A 26380-nucleotide genomic window follows, 5' to 3' on the forward strand; every position below is an offset into this window, starting at 1 on the left:
TGTTGGCCCTGCTGTCCTCCAGCTGCCCGGCTTATTGATTGGGACCTGAGCGCACGTGGCGCTCCCCCACTGCCGAGCAGAGGTGATCCCTGCCCCTTCTCAAGCTCTCAATTTAAATCGGGCTCCGTTTGACCGAGTCAGAGCCCAGGAGGGCTAATATTCACAATTCCATATAAAATTAACTAATTAATTAGAGTAATTCTAAATAATACGCTTTAAGAACCACGGCCCAAATCATACACTTTTTTTTTTTTTCTTTTAACTGTAGATATAAATCTTCATGGGTTGAAATAACATTTTGAAAAAGAACTATCTAGGCCTTATATAATCAGCTTGTCCTGATTTCCAAGAAAGCTCATGTTTTTGCTCAAGCAAGTGAAGTAATTTAATAAGTGCTTTAAAATCCTTTTCCTTATGTGGGAGGGCATCTTAAACTTAGATTTTTTTTTTTTTCCGTACTTATGGTATTTTTAATGAAGCATTAATATATGCAGAACATCCCACCAACCCTCTTTCCATAGCTCTCTTTTACAAACAATATTTGTAATGTGTACCATGGCTTGTCTTTTAAAATAGAAACAGATTGTTGAACAGGTTTTATGTCCTTTATTAGACTGGAAGATGCTGAATTTAGGGCATTATTTAGTCTAATCCCTTCAAGAGTATGTTTTGTATATTACATAAACAGGGTTTCTTCCATCTTCTTAAACATCGGTAATATAACTATAAATTACATCTTTTTATATGACAACAGCTGTGATCTCTTCTGTGCTGGAGACTTGATGATACTGCTTTCACCCATGATGCCATTTATTTTTCCATTTCTACTTAAGCACTAGTGTTTGTACAGTGTCCTCTACAGGAGCAAGCCTACCTTTTTTTTTTAATACAAGATTTTAATGGAAAAACAGTGCATCTGAATTGTATTCTGTACTACCAGCATACTTTCCAAAAGCTCGTTTGAGCTAGGACTGTTAGAGTTTACAGAAATATCATCATAAAATCTGCATTTCAAGTGTTAACATTGCTACTAAACTCATTTATCTCCCAAAACGAGGTACAGTGATAGAGGCATGTGGGCAACTTTAGTGAAGGGTGTTGTTACAGGTTGCCTGGCTCAGCCACCTGAGTGAAACTCTGGCTGTGGGCACCCGTAAGGAGAAGGTACGTTGCAGTCCTGAAATCCCACCCTTAAGACGTGGTAACTGTCCTCAGAGAAACAACGTTCCCATCCCAAAGGTACTTCTGAAATCACATCTACTTTGTGAGCATTGGTGCTTCCGGTTATCTCTCCCAGCCCATCCCTCTCTCCCACTCTGAAGCAGCCTCACCGGTTACCCTCTGGACTCCAAACAGCCTTTCTCCCTGGATTCATCATTTCTGCCCTTTTACTGCCTGCACCTTTCGTTACCAGGGGGGCTGTTCCTAATAGGATGGATAGACTTCTAGCCTCTCGCCATCATGTCATTACTACAGGCAGCAATGCAGAGAGTTTCCTGAGCTGATCAGAGCTTGACGATGGTTATGAGCTGTTCCATGGTCACCAGGTAGGGTACGGAGCTCCAGGTGACTGCAGCTGCATCTTGGCTCCCAGCCTTTAGCAGTTGCAGCAGCTTTTCATCCTCTCATTGAGTGCAAAGCCCCTCTGGCTGCTTTCTTACATGTGGGAGGGAGACTGCTGCTCTGCCTTGGTGGGTACGTGAAGCAGGTAGTTCTCCAGGCCAGTTCTGCTCTGGAGGTGCCCATGTCCTCCCTCTGGTGGTAGATGTTTCTCCATGACTTGTTCATTTCCTTGGCACTGCAGTTCCAGTCAGTTGTTCCCCCAGGGTTACAGTGAAATCCCCACCAATGGGAGATGTGGCGTTTGCAAAATAATCCTCAGGAGTTGAGGGCTGACAAGTGAAGGAGCCTTGGCACGAATGTTACATTTGGTGAGAGGCCAGTGCTCGCCCTCGCCATGCCTCTGCCAGGGATTCGGCCATTAGTGACCCTCCTACTGGCTGAGAAGAGCTGAGCTTTTGTTTTAGTGTTTCGGGTCAAGTTATTGATTATGAATTGCATTTTAACATTCACTTTTAGAGTGTTTAAATACTTCTATTGGAGAGGCAGATGTGGGACATGGGAAAATAGTGAATACTTTTAAGAGTATTGGGAAAGCTTTTATTTTTATTTAATGTAAGGCTGTACAAGGTCTGTTTTAGAAAAATGCCTGAGTAGTAATTATTGGCTGTCTTTTTGAGCAGAAAATAGTTAAGATGCTCCTGGGCTGGTCATATTGATGAAGTTTGTCTCTTTGAAACAATGCAAGCAAAGCCACAGTGAAAGATCAAGCGCAGCAGAAGAGAGGTGACAAGGTTCAACTTCTGTCAGCTGTCGGTCTCTGCTGGGAAGGAGAAGGGTCTGGGCAGTTGTGAGGCCACCAAACAATTCACCAGGTTCCTTATAGCTGCTTTTTGAGTTGTAAGAGGACAGTGGCTGCCACTGATGGAGTTGGTTTTGCCAGTTAAATCAGATTCTTTTGAGGCAGGAGAGAAACAGAAAAGATAAAAGCTGCTGGAAGGGGTGACAGCAGGACTCTAATACCGGTGTTCGGCACTTAGTGTAGCCTAAATCTCATTCCCTCTTGTTTGATGTGATGGGAATAACAGCCTGGCTAAGGATTATCAAGGGCTGACATTGAGTGGGTTTGGGTGCTGCTTTTAGGGTAAAGCTTCTCCCTTTCATCTGAAGGGATCTGGTTATCTCTGTCATCTTTTTCAAGGGCTTTTTCAAAGCAAGGAGATAAAGTCAGAAAGGGGTAGCAGAGTTACCATCTGGATAATGATGCCAACCCACAACTTCACCAAGAGGTGTCAGAGCTTTTCTAAGTTAAGCAGGTCAATATGTTTTTTTCCTATTTTCAGCTTTTGATGACTTCTAAAAACTATTTGGGCCCAACAAACTTTGGGGAGTGTATAGAGGAAAAGACAGGGACACTGATGAGTGGAAGGGGAGAGATTCAGCAAGATGAGTGACAGTTACAGTAAGAAAATGGTCACAAGAGTTTATCAACTGTCTTTTTAATGCAAGGGACTGTTCTTTGTAGAAGGTAACTAACATCTAACATGTTTAATGATTCCTGCTCACCAGAACACTCAAGTGCTGACCTGAGTGTCAATGTGAGACACATCTGACTCTTCTGAAGCATCTCCCCTTATCTTGACCGGATCCTTGAGCCTTCCCTGCCTGCAGCTCCCACCTACTGCTCAGGCCGCTCATCACGTGCTCTGCCCCTCGCTGCCACAGGAGGCCAGTTTATCGAAAAAACACTCGTACCTGCTGTCCCTTTGCACCAGTCTCACTTCTCTCAATCTTGGGATTTAAAACTTCCCTGCGGATGTGCCCGATCTCTCTGCAGTCCGTCCTGCTGATGGCCTTTGCTGGGAGTGAGCTGAGCTGCGCCCGAGGCACTTTGTGGCTGCAGGAAGCAGTTTTTCAGTTGTTGCCTTTTTCCCTGCAGACGCTGTGCTGCTCCCCAGGGACCGTCGGGAAGAGCAGGCTGAAGGTTTTCAGGGAGTTGACCAGGTGGAAAATGTCAGCTTTATTTTGGGTAGATAAAATAAATATTCCCTCCCTGCCTTCCTGGCTGTAACAGGGGATAACTTCTGCTGTTTGTTGATGTGCAAAAAATGCCAAGTGTCTTTTCAGAGTGTGTTGGTACCTGGCGTGGACCCCTCGGCAGTAGCTCACTGTGTAAGTTGTTATCAAAACCGAAGAGCTCTCAAAGTGCATCCCCACCAACAGGAGGGAACGCTTCTTTGCTGAGTCACTGCATTCTTCTGAAACCTCTCAGCTCCCCAGTAATCCACTCCATCCTCCTTTTGCATCATGTTTTCATTTAGGAAGCTCGGAGCCCTTGCTGGTTTGGCGATAGCTTTATGGGCAGCCAACAAAGTCTATTATGACCCCGCTTCTTCCTACCAGCTCCTGTTCAGATCGGCCAGGTTTGCTGGGCTCTTCCCAGAGCTGCACCGTCCTACAGGGGTCTGGGCCTCTCCTGCCTCATCATCTCAGTCCAGGAGAAGACTCTGTGTGGAACACAGGCCAGGCCTCACCCTTGAGGGTTTCTGCTCTTTAGGCTTTGCCTAATTAGACGCCTGCTCACCGCCCTGGGTGGGCAGTGCTGCCGTAGGTCCCCTAACTCTGTGCGGGAACAGGTTATTTCACTGCAAGCTTGGGCTGTTGGCCCTGGCAGCAAAGATAAACACAGTGATGGCCCCCCTTGGCCCAGCCCCATCTTACAGCAGGTGGTTTATACGCAGGACACTGCTACCATCTCCTCGCCACCACGGCTCCTTCCCATCACCAAAAGTGCACGACAAATGCCCACCTCGCCCCAGTGGGACCGGGAATGTTCCTGCCACCTTACCAAACCCCAGCAGACGCTCACTGGCAGAGCAGTTATCCTGGGGTGTCCTGCACTTCCATAAAGGAATGGGGGAGACAAAGCCCCAGGACCGCTCCCTACTCAGTGAGGCAGGGTGACGGTTCCAGCCCTGCGGGATGGTGCCTGGGTACGGCCGGGAAGGGCTGGGATGAATCTGTGTTAGTGCCACAGCTGTCACTGACCAGAGGAGGAGCAGCTGTGTACTGGGAGTCATCTTAGTCCCCACTTGAAATGGGGGCTGCTGTTTGTGCGTGTGTTTTCCTACGTGTCACGATTTTGCTGTAAATCGCACCAGTGGAACATTCTGCGAACAAAGGGGTTTAGAAGGAAACCCCATGGTCATTGTATCTGTTACATGAAGAAATGGGAGAAGAGAAAAAGGAGAAGAAAACTAAATTAGAAGCCGTGTTTAAGTATGGCAAAACTAACTTGGCCACTTAATGAACTATTAAGTCAAAAGTCTGAACAGCTCAGCATTTACAAAGTCTTTCACAGATACGCTGCCTTTCAACACCACTATTTTCCACAATTGTTGGCCGGAAGGTGGCCCTGTGTTGTAAGCAAGTTTAATTACATACAGACAAGCGCGTAATCAGTTGCCCCTTTTAGCTCTGAAACGTCTGTATTTATGTTGCTGACACAAGACTGCTGCTACGTGTGACGTCCTACGGCAATGGGTAAGAAAAGCACAGCAAAGCCACACACAGAGGCTTTGTCTGGGGGTTGGCACGGTGTTCCCCGAAGGACGGCGGCAGTTCAAAAGCCTCGGCCAGGAAATCACCTGAAGGCATCTCGGTGGCTCACCAGTGCCCCAGTTTCCATCCTCCCAGTTGTACTCTTGGCGTCTGCAGCAGCTGGAGTCTATTCTTTTCGTTTCTAAAGGTTACAGTGCAGCAATGTGCCTGAGCCTGTGCGTCAGAGCTGTCATTTCAAGCCATCTGCAACACGCTGCTGCTGCTGCTTATTTAAATGTTAACTTGTTCGCTCCTCAAAACATGCAAGAAGGAAGAGAAAGATCACGGAACAATTATGTAGCGCTTTGTAAGGCCTTTCTTGCCCGCTTCCTTCCACAGACACCTAAGACATCGGAGGAGAATTCTACAGATCCTGAACGTACCCTACTTGTGTGCTATTTAATTGCTTTAGCTACTTTTCTTTCCTTTTTTTTTTTTAGTGGTGCACTTGAAGCTTACGTTCAATCAGTGAGAACGAGGGAGGGGAAGGAGTTTGCACCAGTTTATCCCATCATGGTTCAGCTGCTGCAGAAGGCGATGGCGACCCTTCAGTGAGTGTATTCGGACAAACCCCTCACAACAGGGAACGGGCGGCAAACACGGTCACGGGTCTCGGTGCCACACGTAAACGCACAGTTCATGTAAATTATTTCCAAATCCGTAAGCTTTACGATGAAATGTGTTTTACCTACTTCATCTATGAAACGTCTCTCTTCTTGCTTTACGTTCACGTTAACATTACAGGAACTCATTTATACCCAAAAATTATAAGGAAATCATACGATTTTCTGTGCTGTAAATCTGCATCTAATAAAAATGAATCATTCTTTAGTATTCCTTTTGAATTTAGAAAGGTATAAAATTAGAACGCACTGAAATATTACAGTATAATTGCTGAGTATCTCAAATAAGGAAGTAGCTCTTTTCCTACAAGTATACTTTTAAACAGTTGAATATATTTTAGCCTTATTCAGAAAAGCGTACTTTTGAAATGCTAGAATCATCAGTTTCCATCTAAAAATCACTAATTTTAACACAAGGAAAACTATTTATAACTAACATGTTTCTCTATTGCGCTGCTGTTCGCTTTGAAATAATTTATATTGACTTTAAATGTCTTTTTGTCTAAATTGTAATAAAGACCATTGACTGTCCAATGCCCAGTTCAGTCTGTGAAATTCTTTAGCAGCTGCGGAACTAGGAACCAGGAAACTAGACTTCAGCTGGGTTCAGGTAAAGACGTGCTCATCTCTGCAGGGCTGTCTTAAGGATTAGTCGTCTTCATTTTAGACACTACGCAACAGCAAATTTTAATGAATTTATTTGAAATAATATACAAGAATATAGTGTGCAAAAATCTTAGGGGCAACATCATGTAGACACGTGTCATAAACTGAAATTTACAGTTGTGATTCTTAAAAAACAAACACACAGCTGTTTAGTACATGGAAAGCCATGATTGTAAAAGTTCACAGCAGAAGCAGTTGTAATCCTAACGCAGCTGCTCAAATTTTAGACAGTTGGAGGAAAAAAAAAGTAAAGTGCAAGTGTTGCACGTATAGTTAAGTGCAAAGTTTGCCCCCACCATAAAGATGTCTTATGGCAAAATAAAATATTGTAGAATATGTGGCAAAGACTGTAAAACAGAGTTAAAACTACGATGGTGACAATATCGACAGCACCATTTTTCTTGAGATAACGCTATTTATTGGTTTCATCCTGGCCTGGGCCATCGTTTCCGCTGGCTGTAACAGCTCTCGCTATCGCTGGCTGGTGCAAAAACATCTCACTTGTGGATACAGGTTTCATAGGTGGCAACCCAAGAAGCGGCTCCGGTGCTACGTTACGCTACGCTCTCCACTTACCTCACGTTCCGGGAACTGGCTGGCATCTGGGAAGCTACAGGCTAATAATACATTTTGCCATTTCAGAAAATCCCAGGTCCCAGAATCGTAATTAATAATATGGTTGTGCAATACATATTAATCAGCAATAAGAATCAATGTATATAAACAGCTGTTACATATTTTAAAATTCCCCTTTTTGTACATTTTCTTTTAAAAATAAACATTTATACACGTCTCCTTCGCCTCTTTCTAAAGTACTTTAGCACCACAGGATATCCATTTTCAAGCCTATATTACCTGATACATATATGAAGTTTGGAAGAAAAATAAGGCAATTTGGTTTAAAATGTTGATAGTTTTAGCTTACTTAATGTTCTATTGTAAAAAGCAAATCTGCACTCATATTAAATCATTTCCGACTTGATGGTGCCAGTATTTTATGGTCGTAGAAAGTCACAACAGCTAGTAAGACCTTGATCTTGAATCTTCTTGCCATCAAGCAACAGCCATGTTGTAAATGCAGAGTTAACAGGGAAATTCTGGCTTAATGCTGTTGTGAGCCCTGAGAAAAGAGAAGAGAAAACCAGGTTAGTGGTTACCAAGCAAAGGGAAAGTACAGTACCTTAAATCTCACAAGCGCTTGTTTTTAAAGCCACAAGTACCTGTACCCATTGGTCAGTTATTCAGAAGAAAACAAAAGGTGGAAACAGATGATTTTATCCCCTGACCATCAAAAGACCATCAAGACTTCTTTGTCCCAGCCTGGAGTCACCACCACTGCCTGATAAGGTAACCAAGCTGCAAACAAAATTCCTAGTTCACTGAAGTAAAACAATTAAAAAAGGTATTGTCTCCTGTAACACTGAGGTAACAGGCCCTACAGGTGCTGTTATCTTGGCCCGAAGACAACAAGGACAATCCTACTACAAGGTAAGAACAGCATCCTGCTCACTGAGGCCACCCCAGCAGCGTCGCTCCCAGTTACACGCAGACACCCCACGGCATTCCCTGGAGCGTCCCGGAGGACGTGTGGCGTGAACTTGATTTCACTGTCCAGTGCCCACAACTGCAACGGTGTAAAACCAGAATAAGTAAATAGTATTATTTTCCCTAAACCCGCGAGGCAATCTAACAGAAGCTGTCGCTGTTGATTAAAATAGAAACAGTGAACAGAGAAACAGCTTGTTCCCAGCAGCTGGGATTCGGTGAAACCTTCTGCAACAAGGGACTGAAAACTCAGCACCAAGTACATACAGGAATAAGAAGCAACTTGGTGTTGGAGCATTTCTTATTCAGTCTTAAGGCAACACTTGAAAATGCTCTTGAAAAAGTCAGCCTCATTTACACGTGAAAGGAAAGGGGTTAATTTGAGGATGAAATCTTAAACCTGTAACGTCCACAACACACTCGATGCTCCTACCCAGGCATAAAACGGCTGATGAAAGGCCCTAGCATTCTGCGCACCTCAGTGGATCTGCCCTTCCAACCTGCTCTTCTACTGAAACGTGCAGGTTGGCAGAAGCTCCTTTTTTTTTTTTGGTGTTCTCTTTCTATGATGTTATTTGCTTGAAAGCCTTTATGTTACATAATACATCCACCACCTACTAATAGAGCGCTGCAGACTCTCACACCGATGGCCTTCTACAAACTGGAAAACAAATTATTTCCCTACAGAAGAAGTGTTCGTGTTGTATTCATTTTACAATTAGAATATAGTAATAAACAACAGGGATTAATGGAAAAAAATTAATTTGCTCCCTTAATAACTTCATATATGCCGATATAAATTAAGAGTAAAAAAAGATAGAAAATGGTAAAGAAAAAGCTTTTCCTGGAAAAAAAGGAGACTATGATTCAATCACAACAGAGGAGGATTTTCTGAAAGTTTAAGTGTTTTTGAGGGCAACGGACAGATGTAATTTAGGTACAACCTTAAAAACTCAGTTCCTTCAAAGAAAAGGTCACGTGCCCTTCCTCTGCGTTTCACAAGCACACTCGCCTCCAGTCCAACAGAATTCCCAGAACTCTCATAGAATATTCAGCAACAGACCCTCTCCCACTCTGTCTCCTGCCCACCGGCCAAAAGCAGGTGGTTACACACCACAGGGGAGCAAAATGAAGGTCTGGGCTACCAGGAAAGACGTAGGGAGCGGAGTTTATACCGAACAAAACCCACTGTAGCTACTGCGGGAACACATGTAACTGCATAATGAAGACGACCACTCCACAAACATACCGAATTTGTTCGTTTTCGTTTCCAACAGTCAGGATTTAAACGTTTCTGTTCTTCTGCCAAGGCCTTGGCTTCTAGCGTGTACATCCGTCTTTCTTCATTTTTCATTTTCTTCCACCTGTCACCGAGTATCACGCTTATGGCTCTGCAAGAGAAATGTTTACAGTACGGTCAGGACAGGGTGCTTTTTTCCTTTGCATTTCAGCACTTTAAAGAAGACAAAAGTTAAATGCTGAAATAATACAGAAGAAATCAACTCTTTTAAAAATTATTTTTTAAACAATCATGTTTCTGATTATCTTCTCATACTTCTTTTAACAGTTAAACAGCTGAGACTTCTGTGTCAGCTGAGCATGGGTGAATGCACATTCTATCATTTCAAAGGGGGTACGTTTGAATACACAGCCACTCGCATCAACCAGAAAAATAGGGATGTTAAAAAAAAACCACCAACAACTGGTAACTCGCATTTGTTTTGCTCTACTTTCGTACTAGCGGATCATATGACAGCTTTGCTGAAAATATGTTCTCGAATAATTAGGGCAACGATCTGACTATGACCTCAGCCAGACAAATATTTGATTAACTGCAAACCCCATGTCTATTTAATAGAAGCGCGCAGCTTTCTCGACCTTTAATCCATACTGGGGAGAACGCAAGCGGGCGGAACATACTGCTAAGTTCCCAAACATACTGCTAAGTTCCCCTGCAAAAGGAACGGTTTGTTCTAACACACCTATCATTATTTCCAGAAGCTGAATGAATTGCTTTTCCTACTTCTTATAAACTTGTCTTTTGGACAGTATTTCCCCATATTATCATGCCATGTTACTGAACTGCACTCCCGAATGTGAGATCAATATCCCGTTAAAGCTTTCACCCCGTCCTTTACCTGAATGAAAATCTCGAAACAACAGCTCTTTTATCAATGACAATTACTACGGTACTGAGAGGTATGCTCTGCCTTCAGATTACAGCTTTAAGTAAAAGGTGTGTACAACAAGTACTCTGCTTTAGCATATTAAAAAGTTCCTTGCTGGCAGCAAAGCTATTCATAGAGTTTCTAACAGAACCAAGGAAAGCAGTGTGCCATCAGCCATTTCCACAGCGTTTCACGTATGGCAGTTCTGAAGGCTTTCCTGCAGCATACCGACAAGAAAATGGATTTAAATTCTGCAAGACTGTAGTTTCCATGGTTTGCAATCCAAATTCAGAACCAGTACCTTTGGTCCGTCATCAGAAGTAAATCCACTCCGGTTTCATTAGCAGATGTTTCATGTTCTGGCAGTATCGAGAGGCAAATCAACGGCACCAGACACCTGTCTGGTTTTGGTCACCACTTTGTACTGGGTCACTCTTACCCCCGGGAAAGAACACAGTGACCCTGAGACAGCAGGTCTGCTGAAAAAGCCACTGCATTTTCAAATAAAAATGCACTATGAAATCTTTTGTATTTCAAATGCAAAACTGTCTACGTATTTTATACCTCCCCAGAAAAAAACCTGCACTGAGGCACTGAAAGTGAGTACAGGTCTGTATGTTTCAAAAAGCTTGAAAAAATCTAATGCAGAGGAAAAATAGCTCAATTTCTCTATGGAAATATTTCTGTAAGTGAACCACTGAGATTGAAAAAAAAAATGCGTTCAGGGGAATTTCCTGACATAACAGACACCTAATTCTCCTGCCCAGAAACAAGTAAAAAAAAACAACTGACGCTACTGCCCCACTGCCTTTGGCGCCCTTCAGCTCATCAGAACCTGGCTGTGCTCTGTTCATTGTCCTCTTAAAACACTGGTGAGACACCTGACAGCATTTCAGCAACAGACTAATGTGCAGGGTGCAATTTATACTGCAGTTAATTCCAAAGAAATTGTCGAACAGTAGTTGCGAACGCCTGGAGTTTACAGAGTCATTATGTTCATGACAAACAAATGCTGTTTATAGTCTGGGGGATTTTCTTCATCTTTAGAACATTCTACTCAAATTATTCAAGTATTTTTGAACACACAATTAAGTCCAACTACTGTTACAGTGAGAATACCTAGAAAAGAAGCAAGCGCTCCCCTAACACCAGTTTCTCAAGCACGGTCTTACCATCCATGGTATTTTTAGGTATCATATGAATGTTGACTTATGTTTCGAATGCTTACAGCTTGCTATCTTGTTGACGAGGCTTGAGCTACTTTGTCTCAGAACAGAGGGTTTCACTCACAATACCTCAAGTTCTGTCGCTTCTTACGCGCGTAAGAGAAATAAAATAACTGTAGCACACTTAAGAGCCCCAGTGTGCGGAAACAGGCACTGCATGTACACAGCCGTGAGATCTACTCGCTAATCTGGCAATGACATATACTTCCATTTAAAAAACATGAGAGTTGCCTCTGAACAGCTACATTAATAAACGCCCGAACAACACTTCAGCACCAGTAACTGAATGCCCATAAAATCAATTACCACTAACTCTTATTTCTCCTGTACTATATATATTTTGTGGATGCCACGAAACTGCACTGCCTTCCAACTGGGACAGCCAGCAAGCGGCGCGCTCTGAGGCTCACTTGTATCTTTGTCACCACTGTCCTTCCAGGTAAACCTGCTCACTGAAACCTTCCAGTTATTTTCACATCCATCCAGCTGCAGCTCCAGTTCACTGCATCCATTTGAAACGGCATTTTAAGTTAAACACATCCCCGTCATAGAGCTGACACTGGTTTCTCATCGGTAGCTGCAATGCATTTGAAGGCAGCAGATCTGCTCTACTGAAATGACTATAAACATTGCAGAACATCACTGCCAGGGCACACGAGGCTGGCTGGGATTTAAGGATGGGTTATTTGTATGGTAAGATTTCATTTCTCAACACCAGTTACAGCCTCCTTAGTAGAACGTTATGAAATAGCCAAAACCCTCCCCAAACCCTGTCACCTTTAGTTTTTACCACATTCAGTACTCGAATTTTCATGTGACGATGCAATTTTTACAGTGATGTTTTTCAAAATGTTATAGGCATAAAAAGATCTGGTAAGATCAGTGCATGATTGTGCTGTTTAATTTATATTTACATATCCACAACTAGCACAAAAGATTATTTAAAACATATATAATGGACATCTTTAAAAAAAAAATATGTTTAGACATAAATGTGCATATACATTAAAAAAAAAACCAAACAAACCAGCAAAGAACCTTCCCCCAAACACACGGTCTTATGACTCTTCCTGCAAGTTTCAGCAGATTGTTCAACGCCTTTAGGACAAGCAAAATTTGGCAGTGTCCTGTCTGGATTGAGATCTTTCAGGTATCCTCACAATCTGTACTCTGTTATTCAGTATGATACGCAGACTGAGAATAAATGGTAACAACTTCACTGAACAATCTGCAATATTACATCAGGACCTAATAAGAAGAACCAGAAATTCCCTTTTACCACTACAAGCACAACAGCAGAGCCTGGTACTTTTTTCCCCATGAACATGAACAAAGACTGCATATTTGTGACTCGGGGGTGCACGTACATACACACATCAGTTGCTTCACCCAAGTGATTTCTCAGAAGCTAAGTTTGCCAAATGGCTTGTATCAAATGTACTGAATACTGTAAATATTTAAAAGTCTGCCCATAAATTAAGCTTTGTGTCAGCACCTTTCAAAACTTGTTCTTAAAACAATACGTGCATGTTTTATTTCAAATGCAAAATTTAGTCCACTTAAATTTAAAGGTGGACACAGACATCCTGCTATCTCACCAGTAATAATAAAACTACAATTTTATACCATTACCTGTTGTCTTTCCCTGGATACATCTGAGTATATTCAACTCTGTATTTTTTGGCAAACAGCATGAAGGCATTCATTGGTCTTTTGCACTTGTTTGGAGAAGTGGCACTCACAGTACTTGCAGTCCCTGAGCTGTGGCTTTTGCCAGCTTTACTGTACAAAGAACTGGAGGAAAGGTGTGATGATGCAGTAGATGCACAGTTTTTACTACTGCTTTCTGATCTCTCAGCATCTTGATTGTTTGATCCTCCACAAGACAGAGAAGCGCGACGCTGGCGAGCCATGCTGCTTAGCACATAAACTGCAGAGGAATCCATGGGTGTAAAATCATAACTACAAGAAAAAGACACACCATAAGACGATCCAGTAATTTTCATGTAAAAATCTCTAAACAGCTGTTTACTCTTCATCAGTACTAGATTTCCAGTATTCTGCTATCTTTTGTGTGACATAATGAAACTGTGCTTGATGCAGATGTCAATGAAAAAAAAAGTTTGGCAGATGAATTAATGACTTTTTCAATGCAATAGCAGACTGCAGCTTTGCAAGACCTGCTGTGTACTATCACCTGCCCAACTCTACGTCAATTAATTATACACTGTCTTCAAATTTCACCCTCTTTTGAAATCAGTTTCTCTTTTTTACTGCTTGTGTCCTTACCATAAAGCAAGTCTGGTCAGTTAATGATATGTACTGAAAGGAACAACTGATGAGGAGAGAGTGAGCTTTGAGTTCATCTGCAGATATATTTAATCACAAATACAAAACCATTGTATGAAAATAAATTATATACACTATAAATAACCTCTCTAGGCAGTTGTGTATTATTTTACAGCCAAATCTTTCACTGAGATTAAAAAATTGCTTAAAGACCCATGACATTACATAGTATTTGATTCAAAGCTGACAGAGGTCTGCCCTCTAGTGACAAAAATGTGAGATTCCTCAGTATTTGAAGCTAACTCAGATGAGTTGTTCCATACAATTTAAATCTCCAAATACTACATAAACTGTTACAATGTTTTTGTTGTCCAACAAGTACAATTAACCTCTAGCCACTACAGAAGTTTAATTGCACAGGCTATTTGTTACCATCTCCAGGTGTGCACAGGGCACTGTAGGAACCACAGGCTACACTGTCTTTAGCGTGTCAGGTGAGGAAAACACACTTGTAAAGATGCTACTTGATTGTAAATCCAAAACACTAAGTTACCACCTCAAAATAAACACAAAATGTATCTAAATCTAAGGCTCCTCTCACCCACTGCTCAATCTGGCTACAGTTGCGTAATTTATGGCAAGAATAAGAACTTTGAAGGGCTTTTTCCCAAACACAATGTAGAACTGCTAGCAAGGAAGCACTGCAAGTGGTAGCACAGACCCCATCTGCACAGGCAGCCCCTTTCTCTGAATGGAACCAAAAGCAAAGGTGGAGCCTAGGAGGTCGTCTCCAAAATCCCTCAGAAAAGTAAAAAGCAACAAAGAAAGGATAATGCCTACAACCTTGCAGGTTGCAAGTGAAAGGACTCTCTGTTCTACAAACAGTCCAGCACTCTTCCTATCCCTAATCTCCTTCCCATAACACAGCAACGGGGGTTTGTTTTTTAATTCTTCTGCCCCATTAACCACAGCTGCTGTTGCATGCTCCTTTCTCAGTGACTTCTTCCCTTTTTCCCAGAGAGACAAGAAATCTGAAGTGTCACAGCAGTATTCAGCTGGGCTGCAGGTTGAGTAAGAAGCCGGAAGTCCCGTTTCTTCAGTGAGATGTAAATATAATGATTCTAACAGCTCTCTACATATGCAGTTCAGAACAGGAGGTATTAAGAAGAAAAAAGCCCAGACAGCAAAGGAGGGAAGACAAGCAATTTGAACTCCCTCAGACTGAAATCATACAAGAGCTCCTAGGGCTTGAACTGCAAAAAGCATTTTAATTACATTTTTTTCTATTGTAAAACAAACAAACAAACAACCCAAACAAACGAACAAAACACCAAAAAGCAGTAAGGCTAAAAGCAAATGCTAAAAAGGAGCTAACACTATAGGAGAAGATGGAGTCTAATAAATCTAGAAGTCCCAAAGTAGTATGAAAAATCTTTGTGAGTAATACTACTTCCTAAGAACAATTTCTGTTGGACAGGACCTCTGAAGGTTATCTGGTTGAACCTCTTGCTCAAAGCAAGGCAAACCTCAAAGTTAATCAAACTTTGAAGTTAGGTAAGTTTGATATATTAGAAAGGAAACACAAAAAGCAGAATACAAAAAACCAGTAAGAAGTAATTATAAAGCACTGTATTCTAAAGCCATAGCTCATGCATTAATTACTACGAAACTACTCAGATAATTCTGATACATAGCTGCATATGATGCACAAGTTAATAGCTGGCAGATGTACTACTGTGGGAAAACTGTACTAGGTTTTTCAAACATAACCCACGTTACCTGAAGAATTCATACAGATAATACTTATTTTTTACTGCTTTATCTAATCTGGCTTAAACTAGCATAAGCAGGGGCTGAAAAGTTATTTCTCTCCAAGACACTACTTTGCAGTTTAGCAGAGCGCATAATTACACAGCTTTCCTAGTATTGTCTTCATTTTTTCCCTCTCATTTATCTTGTATTACCAGTATTCTCTCTTTGCTCTACATAATACTTCAAATTCTTGTAGACTTAAGGTGCCTACTTATTAAATACAAAAACCACTGAGGCCACTTTATCCAAAAATTACCTTTTAAATGTATCAAAAACACCTGAATCATCAAAGTTAATGGCATCAGGGTGTCCAGGAGGTAGACACAGATCTCCAAGATGCATTTCACAGCATGGAATGCCATGCTGTACCACAGTCAAGCTTGGATAAAAAGATGACCAACCTGAAGTGGTAAAGAGTTAAATTAGACAAACGGCCAAACAATCTCTCTAGTTCTTAACTGGAGCAATCCTATAGCTCTAAATGATATCATTTTATAAAAATGTTCCAATGTAGTTTCTTTCACCCAAAAGAAAGATGAGGAACACTTACAGAATTCTTACTGCAAATAGTTTATTTTTATCTCAAGTAAAATCTCATTCTAGGAAAAAAAGTAATCAAAATCTGGAAACTTTTATCATCACAAGTTTCACGTTTAGCAAGTGAGAAAAGCCTCCCTTACTTGCAGCCTTCCTTTCTCCCCCCAATTTTTCTGTTTTCCTGAGCTTCATTTATATACTTGACCAAATCTTTCCTTAAGAGATATGCAGTATTTCAGTAGCTTTACAGTTTTGTTTGTTCAAATTCTGGATTTCTTTACAAAGATAGTCAATTGATTCTACAACACTGCCCTTACCGATTTCTTGAGCAACATGCGACGCCAATAAACTCTGCAACCACTTTCTAAGAACATTTTAATATGCAACCAAGTATACTTGTAGTATTTCATACCTTTATTTTTAACATAAAAAGGATGATCGAGTCTGCATTCTACCGTAAGCAAGCCATCTTCCACTGTGCCAGGATCAAAAGTCAACTTCAGCACTGACTCACCAAAGGAAACGCTTTCTTCATGAGAAATCAACTTCAAACCATCAGAACCGTAGCCCTGTAAACATACGAACAGTTCAAAAGTATTCCCCCAAGAAAAGCGTATACCTATGTATACTATAGGTGTATATTCATCATCTTACATTACATTAAAAAATACCAACATTCTAAGTACTCTCGCCAGAACAATGTAACATTCAAAACATACCTAAATTAATTCAGTTCAAATGCTTTATAGCAAGATACTCAAACAGTACAGTGATCAGCTCTAGTTAAGTTCAGCATAAATGTGTTTTACTGAGACAGTAGTTAAAGGCACACAGATAACACAAGAAACTAAATATTGTGCTACAGGTATTAAAATTAATTTACTGGAACTAACAGCCACCTTGTAAGGACTCGCTGGGAGATTTTCCTCTTTTCCACAGCCTTCAGACCTTGCAAAATCTTCGACATCCTGCCATTCTTTATTGCGTCCTTTATGAAAGCACAAACGAGAGCCTAATAGATTTTTTCAAGCAAAAAAAAAAAAAAAGGGAAAAAAAAAGCTTAGTGTTATGTAAAAAAGTCTCTGTTACAAATAAAAAAAAAAAAACAAACCCAAGAAAAAACATAGTTATCCAATAATATGCGTTATTTTACCTTTTAGAAAACAATGCCAAACAGTTGAGGGCCAGGAATGGCACCATCCTAAATCATCATCATCTGAAAGTGATGACATGCAGAAAATGCCAGATTCTGATTCACTATTCACCTATTAAAAAAAGGAAAATGGTGTTGAGATTTTACTATGTAAGATTTTAGAGCTGGTCTTAGAGATCTTTAGACACATTCTCTAACTTGCATCTATATCATAATTTTGCCTTAAGTACTAACAGGAATGTAACATGAAAACAAAGATTCAATGAATGCTATAAATGTGGATGAGTATTTTAATCTCCTTTCCTTGAAACGTTCTATCCTGTAATTTTTGATTTTCATCCTCTGAGATTCATGAGGGCATTCATAGATCAACTTAAATCTAAGTATAAGCATTTTACAAAGTATCATTCCCTGGCCATTCACAGCACCACTCAAAGCACACATTATTCTACGGTCAAATTACTGGAAAGCTGTAGAGTCATGTCTGCTCTACATAAATCACTGGGAAAAACTACATGTTTCTAACAGACAAGCTTCAGACACAAATTAATACACAGGGAAGGGAGAAGCAGGACTGACAAGTTTTTGTGCTAAAAGGAGATGGTTCCGTACTTCCTTTTTGAGATACCAAATGAGTTAATACAGTTTTTAACAGCTTGCTATAGAAGGAACTATGAGAGAAGCAGAGCCTTCTTAGGATGTGATCTCTTCACAAAAAAAGTAGACTATACAACATAGGCACTACAAGCCTACTGTGTTTGGTAAAAAGAAAAGTAATAGAAATTCTAGCTTAAACAGAAATGGTATTAGAACAGATGATTTTTTAGAACTAGTTTATCTTTTCAAAAAGTGCAACCCATTACTCATGCAGCTTTGTTTATTTGAGAGATGTTTCAGAACTCACCCTTTCATGTCTGACTGGTGTTTCATCCAAATCATTTTTGGAGAAGTTAGGATCATTCTTTGAGGATCCTGGTGGAGGACGTGCATAGGAATGTAAACTTTTGCTTGTAGCTATTATGTGAACAGGAGATGATCTACAATAGAAAAACGTATTTTAAAATATCTCAGATTAAAGCAACAGAAGACTTGCTCTCCAATACTCTAAAATGCTTTTATTTAACAAGTATTTCTGTTTCCGTGAGCTGAATACCAAATAAACTTCTCACACAACAACATTCAAATCGGATGATTAAAGGGTGCAAGCTCAGGCAAAGGGAGTATTTAGCGTTAACTCCTGCATAGCTTCTATGTACCACCCAAATGACAGTACTACCTCCCCATCAGCATCTCCTTGTCACAATGCTGAAGTTTTTACAAGTATCTTAAAGTGAATATCGCATTCTTAGAGTACATAAAGACATCTGTTCTGTCCTAATGATTAAATCCCAACTGCATTACTGTTAACAGTACTGCATTTAATTTTATTATAAACTTAAGAGCCATATAATAGATGGTGAAGCCTAGAAATTTCTAAGGTCCCACAGTGCTTCTCACAGCTTTATAGAATTTACAAATGACGAATCTGAAACAGTATCAATAAAAAATACATTGCATTAAATTAAAAAAAAAAACCCACAACCATCTAAAGTCACTGCACTAGTAAGTATTCAGAATTTAACATAACAAATTCATCTTAATTTTTCATCTATTGCTTCACATGAGGTAAATGCCCATTAATTTCTGAGCCTTCTATGGTTAGGCAATGTCCTTATACCATCCTACCTCTTTCGTGGCCGGCAAATAAGCAGCTTTTGCAACAGGCTCTGAAACGAGTCCTGTGCAATCTTCCGCAGAAGAATAAAGTTGCTGTATAGAAAGATGACAAATATGGCTCCAGTTCAAAGTCAGAGTGTGTGAAGAGTGAAGGAAATGTTTCTGGAGACATAATATTACAAATCTTAAGAGTTCAAAATTGAAATATATGTCGGTACCTGTTATAAAAAGAGCACTGCATCAAAGGACTCTGAGGACTTGTGGCTATATTTGCTAATTCTGTCAACCAGTTCACCCCGTTCTCACAAGAATAAGCGCTTTCTGAATTGCTGTTTGAGGTATGTTGGTTCCATGAAGGCCTTGAACATTCCTGATGTGAAACATCGGCACCAAGCTGAAAAAGTGCAGGTGGGGTAGAATCCGTCTGCACAGCCTGTAGTTCAGGAAGATCATCTACAAACAAATGCACAATCACCATAATTATAGCCATTGATAAATTCTAGCTGACACAAAATCTTGCAAATAAAAATAAAAAAGGAAGCACAATGAAGTAACTAATTTTATTTTCTCATATCACAATTACCAACATTTCACAAACCCTATTCATAATACTGACAAAATGGCCACACAAATAATCATCTCTAGTCTGTTACACATTCATACACGCAATTTAAGAAAAACATTAAGCAACTAGATAAAAATGCAGTTCTGTTTTAAACTAGACTGATTAGTTTACACAGAATTTACTGCAGAATTATGCAAAAGTAGTAACATGCTTCACTAAAATATTAAAACATTAAACAAAAGGCAACTAAATTTATCTGTCCTAGCAGGTGTGATACTAAAAATTATCAACATCAGGGGCTGCACAACATAAAAAGTTTTCCCTGTTTCCACTGGGGAACTGGAATTATGTAACTCAGAAGTCACGAAAGCTGGGTATACAGCCTGGTAAGGGTTAATTCTTATCATTCATCTACACCTTTCACATGTTAGAATAGCAGAAGAGAGCCTAGCTTGTTAACAAAAGTCTGTGTTACATGCTGTTGTGTAACTAAGTATCGTATTCTTAATCACTCTACTACTCCAATTAAATGTGTTAATATTTCATTGATAATATCTATGCTTTCTAACTTACATGCTATTTTTCTCTAATATTTAAGAACTGAAGTTAAATGCTTCTTTAGCCCAGAATCTCTATTTGCAGCTGAACTAAACAGCACAATTTCCCTTTAGGAGGAGCTCTTGAGCTTTCTGTTTGTTATTCTCGTGCCAAAAAAAGCTCCTCTGGGGATTAGGAGCAAAAATTCGTAGCTCTGAGTTCAAGAACATATCTAAGTCAACAGGCCAGTGTGCCAGAATGGGAAATGGGTTATGGGGAAAAGTGACTGCAAAATAAGACCTTCAGATATCACAATTCACTGTCATTCCCTGCCCTAATTAAGTTAAAAATCACTAATCTCATTCAGTCAGCTTCCAGTAATTTCACTATAGGGAAGCTACAATAAATTTCAAAATTTGGCTGCTTCTGAAAAAGTCATGTTATTTACCAAGTTCCATGTGTTCATCACAGGATGCATATCCAGGAGAAGAGGGCAGGTTTTCATTACACTTCAGCAACTCCAGTGACTCATTCATCCCTGAAGTTCTCTTGTCCACTACCAGGAGGAGTTTCTGAACTGCATTAGGCATTTGATTTGTCTTCACTTCCCACACCATGTTAGGATGCTCCAAAGTATCTGACTTTAAAGAGACACAGGTTAAAAATCTGTATACACAAACTGTTTTAAGTTGCATCTGACAGGCTACTTCATTACCAGAATCCTAAACCCTCCATAATCTGTTGAGAACGAACAGCTTGAAAGGGATCTCTAGAAATGATCTGGTATGATCCCTGCAGAAAGGAGAGCCAACCCTGAAGTCAGAAGAGGCCACTTCAGTTTCTGGTATCTTGAAGGATGAAGAAAGACTCCCTGACACTTCTCAGGAACCTGTTCCAGTGACCACTTTTGCTGTACAGAAGTTGCTCCTTATGCATGGTTTGAACTTCCACAGCCCATGCCCAATGCCTCCAAGAGTCTGCGGTCATCTTCTCAACCACCATTCAAGCCAAGATAAACAACATTCACTTAGGACCCTGAGCCATACATCCTGTCACAGAAGGCAATCAGACAAGATTTGCCTTTGATTAATCTGTCCTGGCTATTTCCAGTCACCTTCCTGCCTTGTAAGAGCCAGGACGTGGCTGTCAGGAGGATCTACTCCACAATCTTCCTCAAAGCTAAAGTTAGGCTGACCAGCCTGTAGTTTCCCCACATCCTCTTCCTTCAAGCCAGGTGTTGACGCTGTATTTTTTCCAGTTATTGGGAGCCCTTCCACCACCAAATCCACCGCCCTTTGGAGACAAGACTCACAACAACACTGGCCAGCTCCCCCTGATGTATCCCACCTGGTCTCACAGAAGTGGCCTGCCCTGAACTTGCTCTTCTCTACCATGGACAAACAAGTCCCTCACTCCGTCAGATGCGCGTTGCTAGGCCCAGGGACTCAAGGAACCTCAAAACAGGCCTTGCAAATAGAGACCAAAGCAAAGATGTCATCCTTCAACCTTTATTAGGTCTCCTACGCCATTTAGCATCAGGCCCACGTTTTCCCTAGTCGCCCTTTCATCATTGGCGTATCCACAGAAGCCTTTTTCACTGCCTTTCACATCCTTTCCTATCCCTCAACTCTAGGTATAGTCTCAAACACATTTGACTGCTAACACCCTTAACTGTGTTGTAAACAGAAAGAAAAAGAAGTCTCTGCTGGTGGATTTCACTGCAGTTTCATTTCCCCAAATCCCAGTACTGTCACATTTACACCAAAAGAAATATTGTAAATCACCTTCAGCACTCAGAGAACTCTGTAATCATTCTACACAACCACTACCTCTAAAAGCCAGAAAACAAGGTTAACCAGTCTTTAGTAATTTGGTTATCCACTGTTTTTTTCAGATGATGATGAATCAAAGCTACCATAACATGATTACCTTGTACTTTAATGAAGTGTCATTGAAAAAGTAATCCTAAGTCCAGAAAAGAGCAGAAAACACAGCTTAGTAAGAAAATCTGAAGTCTACCACACGCGTGCCCACTAAGTAAGCTATCCTGCAGCTATCCCCATACTAGAGAAATACAAACAAATTGCTAAAAAGTCTAATATTTTCATATGAAACAGTAAGCCTATCTCCCTAAAAGCTGCCTTAGTGTAATGCACAAAAAGCCATCCAATAACAATTATGAAAAAACCCCAGCTTTATTTTAATAAACAGTTAAAAGGTATTATATAGAGAGAGCCAATGTTAACAACATTCCATAGTTTTACTCATTCTATGAATCTGTTTCATTCATTTTGCAGCTTGTCCTGTACATAATATAGTCTAGACGTGAGAAACCGACACAGCCCTTTGAATTACATACTGGCCCTACCGGAAAAGGCCTAACCTAAGCAGTAACTTTTTTTTTTTTTACTGAAAAATTTCTGACTTTCTCATCTCCTTGTCTTTCAAATACACGCAAAACTAACATCAACTCGCATTCCAAACATAAAGATATTTGATTCTACTCAAATGGCACTACTACGAAAGGCACAACAGTGCAATTCTCATTTTAAGGAGATGGAGAGGGAAGGTAAGAGGAATTAAAACACAGAATCAAATAAACTATCAATGGTACCTCTAAGAAGCATCTTTAATGCAAATTATTCCTCTGTCACCCGTAAGGGACAGTAAAATTACAGAACACCGCAGGAGCAGAAAGTTCAGTCATTTCTGAACAGAAAAATCAGACCTGTACTCAGTAGTACAGGTCAGGACCTTGATGATTATCTCCAAGTAATCAACTCTGAAAAGCCACTCTTGTTTTTCTGGCTTGTCTGCGTCCTTCTCCCCCCATCCCCCCGCCTTGTTTTTCCCCTCTATTTTCTCTCTCTTCCTTTCCCATTTTCCTGCCAAAATGAACGAGCTAACTTATTTTGGGAACGTTACCTTCTCCTTGCTTCCTGCCAGCTGCCAAGATTTGAAAGTACCTGTTCTGGTATCCTAACAGACCGAAGGTCAGAGATAAGGTACAGATACAGCACGCTAGTCTGACAAGAAAGATACTTGTTTGAGAAACAAATTGTTCTTCCAAGTCACAAGAATTTCTCTAAACCAAAGCCACTTGTATAGAAAAGCCAAAAAATCCTCTAACAAATGCATTCAAAAGAAAAATAAAAAAACACACCCAACTTTACTGTTCAATTTTCCTATTCTACTTGATTAAAGCCTGCTTTGGACATCACATGCTTCTCTTGTCCTCAGCCTTTCAATGTTTTGGAACATTAAGGGAATGGTCATTAATTAGCTTGTAAGGATTTTTTCTAATTCAACTTCATATTCAAAACTTGTTGCAACAGATGTTTTCTAGAAGTATGCTTCACAGGACTGTAATTACTGCCATTTTCTTTAGGGGCTAAATGAATTTATTAACAAATTTGTGCTTTAAAATAAGTCAATTTATAACACTAAGCCAAACGGCAATATTAGCAAAGAGCTTATTAATGAAAACGTCTATTTTTGAGGGACAAAAATAAATCCAGGACAAAAGTAAACAGAAACTGTGGCGGAGAAGGGGTTCAGCAGGAACTGGGCAGCACCCACCCAAACCGCGCCGGGCAGGAATGACTGGGTGGAAATGCTTCCCGTGGTTTTTCCTTCTGGTATTTGCCTGACTTCCCCCAACCTACCGACGAAGTCTCAGGCAAGCTCCTCGCCTGCAGCGACTCACGGGATGGAGTTTAATAGGGAGAACAGCTTCTCCAAGCAAAACACAACGTACTGGCAAGGCTGGATCTACACCAGGGACTTGTGTTGGCACGGCTGCTCCCATGGCGGATCCTCGCTCCGCAGCCCCGGCTCGCACGGCTGTGCCAGGAACGGGGCCGGGGAGGCAGAGCCCAGCGCATGATTCATGGTGTTTGTGCACAGACGGCCCTTTCGCATGACAGGGGCCGAACCGACTCTGCTGGAGGTCGCCCTCCCCCCGCCCGCCCCCGCCGGGCGCTCTGCCCTCCCCGCACCGATGAAACGCAGAACAAACATCACGGCTGGGGTTACATCAGCAAGGTATTTACATCTAAAGCCCCGGGGCGACGGAGGCGGCGGCCCGGCGGGGAGCCCCGGCCCCGGCCGGACCCTCTTCCATTGCCCCCCCGCCACACCGAGGCCGCGCCCGGGAGCGCGCTTGTTCCCCCTCCCTCCCCCCCCCCGCGTCATGTGATCCCCGCCTGGACGCTGCCCTTGTTTATAAACTCCAGCCGCCAGCGCGCATGCGCGCAAGGCCCCATTCATTCACAACTGCGTAACAGCCCGGCCCGGCCGGGGGGAGGCGGCGGGAGCGCCCCCCCCCGCACCGGCCCCGCCATCCCCGATCCCCGCCGACAACCCCCACCCCCGGGCAGGGCTGCCAGCCCCAGTTGCGGGGCTCACCCGCAGCCAAGCGTCCCCCTTCCTCTTCCTTCTCCTTCCCCAAACAGCCGCCGCTCCCCGCGGCGGGGCAGAGCGCCCTCGCTCCGACACAGCGGGGTAGGCGGGCGGCTCCCCGGGGAAAAGCGGGGGGACACGGACAGGGGGGGACACCCGCTCTATTCCGCTCGCTTTCGTGGTCTGGCGCCGCAGCGGAAGAGCCCCAAGGAGGGCCGGCGCCCCCGCGGGTCTCAGCCCAGCTCCGCCGGGCCGCTGAGGGAAAGCGCCCGGTAAACAATGTCCCAGCTGCTACTGCCGCCGCCACAAACCACGACCCAACGGCCCCCTCGGCTCGGCCCGCGGCCGCCGCCGCGCCCCTCGGGCCCGGCGGGCCTCGTCCGCCCCTCGCCGCGCCCTCGCAGCCCCCCAGAAGCGGCAGCTCCAAACTTTGTAGCACTTACCAAACCCGTCGCCATTACCGAATTCCCCTCGGCTCCCCCCCCCCCCCGCCTCCTCCCCACAGCGGAGTCCCGCCCGAGCCTGGCGCTGCTGGGTTGCCGAGTGGTGGAAGACGACGCTGCTCAAGTCGCAGCCGCTTTCTATTGGCTGCCTGACCTGCCTATCAGGAATCCGCCCGGAGGGCGGACATGTTTTGACTCTCCTGCGCAGCGGATTGCACCGCGCTGCACGTCAATCAGCCCCAGACAGCGTCCCGATTGGCCAGCACCTCCGCCGTCTCGCCGAGGGGCACTCTGGGAGCTGTAGTCTTCGCCGCTGCCACCGCCTGCTAGCTTGGCCGCTCTCGGACGACAGCCCCCAGCGTGCCCCGCGCGACGCTCGGCCGATAGTAAACAAGAGTCACAGGGACACGTGTACGGCGCCGCCGCCGCCCCGCCCCCAGCCGCGGAGCCGAGCGCTGGATGGGCCCCACCGATCCACCCCGGGCGCCCGGACCGGGGCTGCCGCGGGGGAGCTGGCGGAGGAGAGGCCGCCCCGCTCTCCGTGGCGGCAGGGCCCGGCTCGCTCTCGCAGTGCCGCCGGGCCGGGCGAGGCTCGGGCCCCGAGATGGCGGCGGGGCGCTGACTCACGGCATGGGCCTGAGAGGGGTGACCCGGCCCCCGGCTGGATCCGGCCCGAGGCGATCCCCGGCGGGGGGCGGTGATTTACCGCCGGTAATTGGCGCCGCGAGTCGCTGTCGGGAAGCGGGGCCCACTGGCCTGTCGGCAAATGCCGAGAGAGGGCAGGGGAAGTCGGTAAAGGTCAGAGGATGAGTCAGCAGCTCCGGCCGCGGCCCTCCCTCCCCCAGAGAGACGGGGGTGGCAGCTTGTGGGGAAAAAAACAAAACAAACAACTTTTTTTTTTTTTTAAATGTGCACAGGTTTATCATTTTATGTCTCACAGATATTCCCATACATTTATTGCCAAAATAAACAAGCCGGTTTGCTTCAACTTTACTTGTGTTTTCCTGACAGAAGTGAGACAGGAGCTGTGGAGGCGTCAGGAGATTTGGCCGCTCACACAGTAACGCCAGGAGGCTGCAGAGAGAAGAACGGACGCCTGATCCCAAATCCTCGCCATAAAATACACTGCTACGCACGACCCAATACAAAGCAAATACCCACACAATTCAGAAATAATCAATAGGATTTTAGAAACTGACCAAGAGTTTCAAGATGATGCAACTGTTGGGATTTTTTTCCCAAGAAAAGCATTTCTTCCTTACCCTATTTTCAACATCATCCCAATCATGGGAACGTGTCCTAAATCCTGCATCAGAGCTTTTGTTGTAGTTTGGTATCTACAACAGATACAACGGTATCAGATCAGATACTTCTGGCTTGCAGGCGCGCTAACATAGCTCTGCGAGAAAATAAGCAAAACCAAAAGTGAACTATTACAATTTAAATAGAAATACTTGCGTATATCTAGAGTTCTGCACAAGCTTTGTGTCCCATGAAACACGCTCTGTTAGCGGCCACTAGAGGGAATGCTGGTTTTAT

The 26380-nt window shown here is 42.9% G+C and overlaps 2 protein-coding genes across 2 annotated transcripts in view; one reads left to right on the forward strand and one right to left on the reverse strand.

Moving 5' to 3' along the window:
* Positions 1-7242, forward strand: part of COG5 (component of oligomeric golgi complex 5) — a 194602-nt gene extending 187360 nt beyond the window's left edge. The window contains exon 22 of the mRNA XM_074168160.1: positions 5601-7242. Within this exon, the coding sequence (XP_074024261.1) occupies positions 5601-5715 (115 nt within the window). The 3' untranslated portion in view covers positions 5716-7242. The remainder of the gene's footprint in view (positions 1-5600) is intronic.
* Positions 6450-24916, reverse strand: HBP1 (HMG-box transcription factor 1). Its single transcript, XM_074168161.1, has 11 exons — positions 24842-24916; positions 20446-20638; positions 19114-19348; positions 18084-18216; positions 17180-17291; positions 16926-17038; positions 16439-16595; positions 15746-15890; positions 13021-13350; positions 9244-9385; positions 6450-7569 (listed from the first exon to the last, which is right to left on the reverse strand). Exons 1-11 carry the CDS (start codon positions 24854-24856, stop codon positions 7552-7554), a joined length of 1593 nt encoding a protein of 530 aa, XP_074024262.1. The 5' UTR covers positions 24857-24916; the 3' UTR covers positions 6450-7551.
* Between the last annotated feature and the right edge of the window lie 1464 nt (positions 24917-26380).

The sequence above is a fragment of the Numenius arquata genome, chromosome 2, assembly GCF_964106895.1.
Source record: "Numenius arquata chromosome 2, bNumArq3.hap1.1, whole genome shotgun sequence".
Lineage (NCBI taxonomy): Eukaryota > Metazoa > Chordata > Aves > Charadriiformes > Scolopacidae > Numenius > Numenius arquata.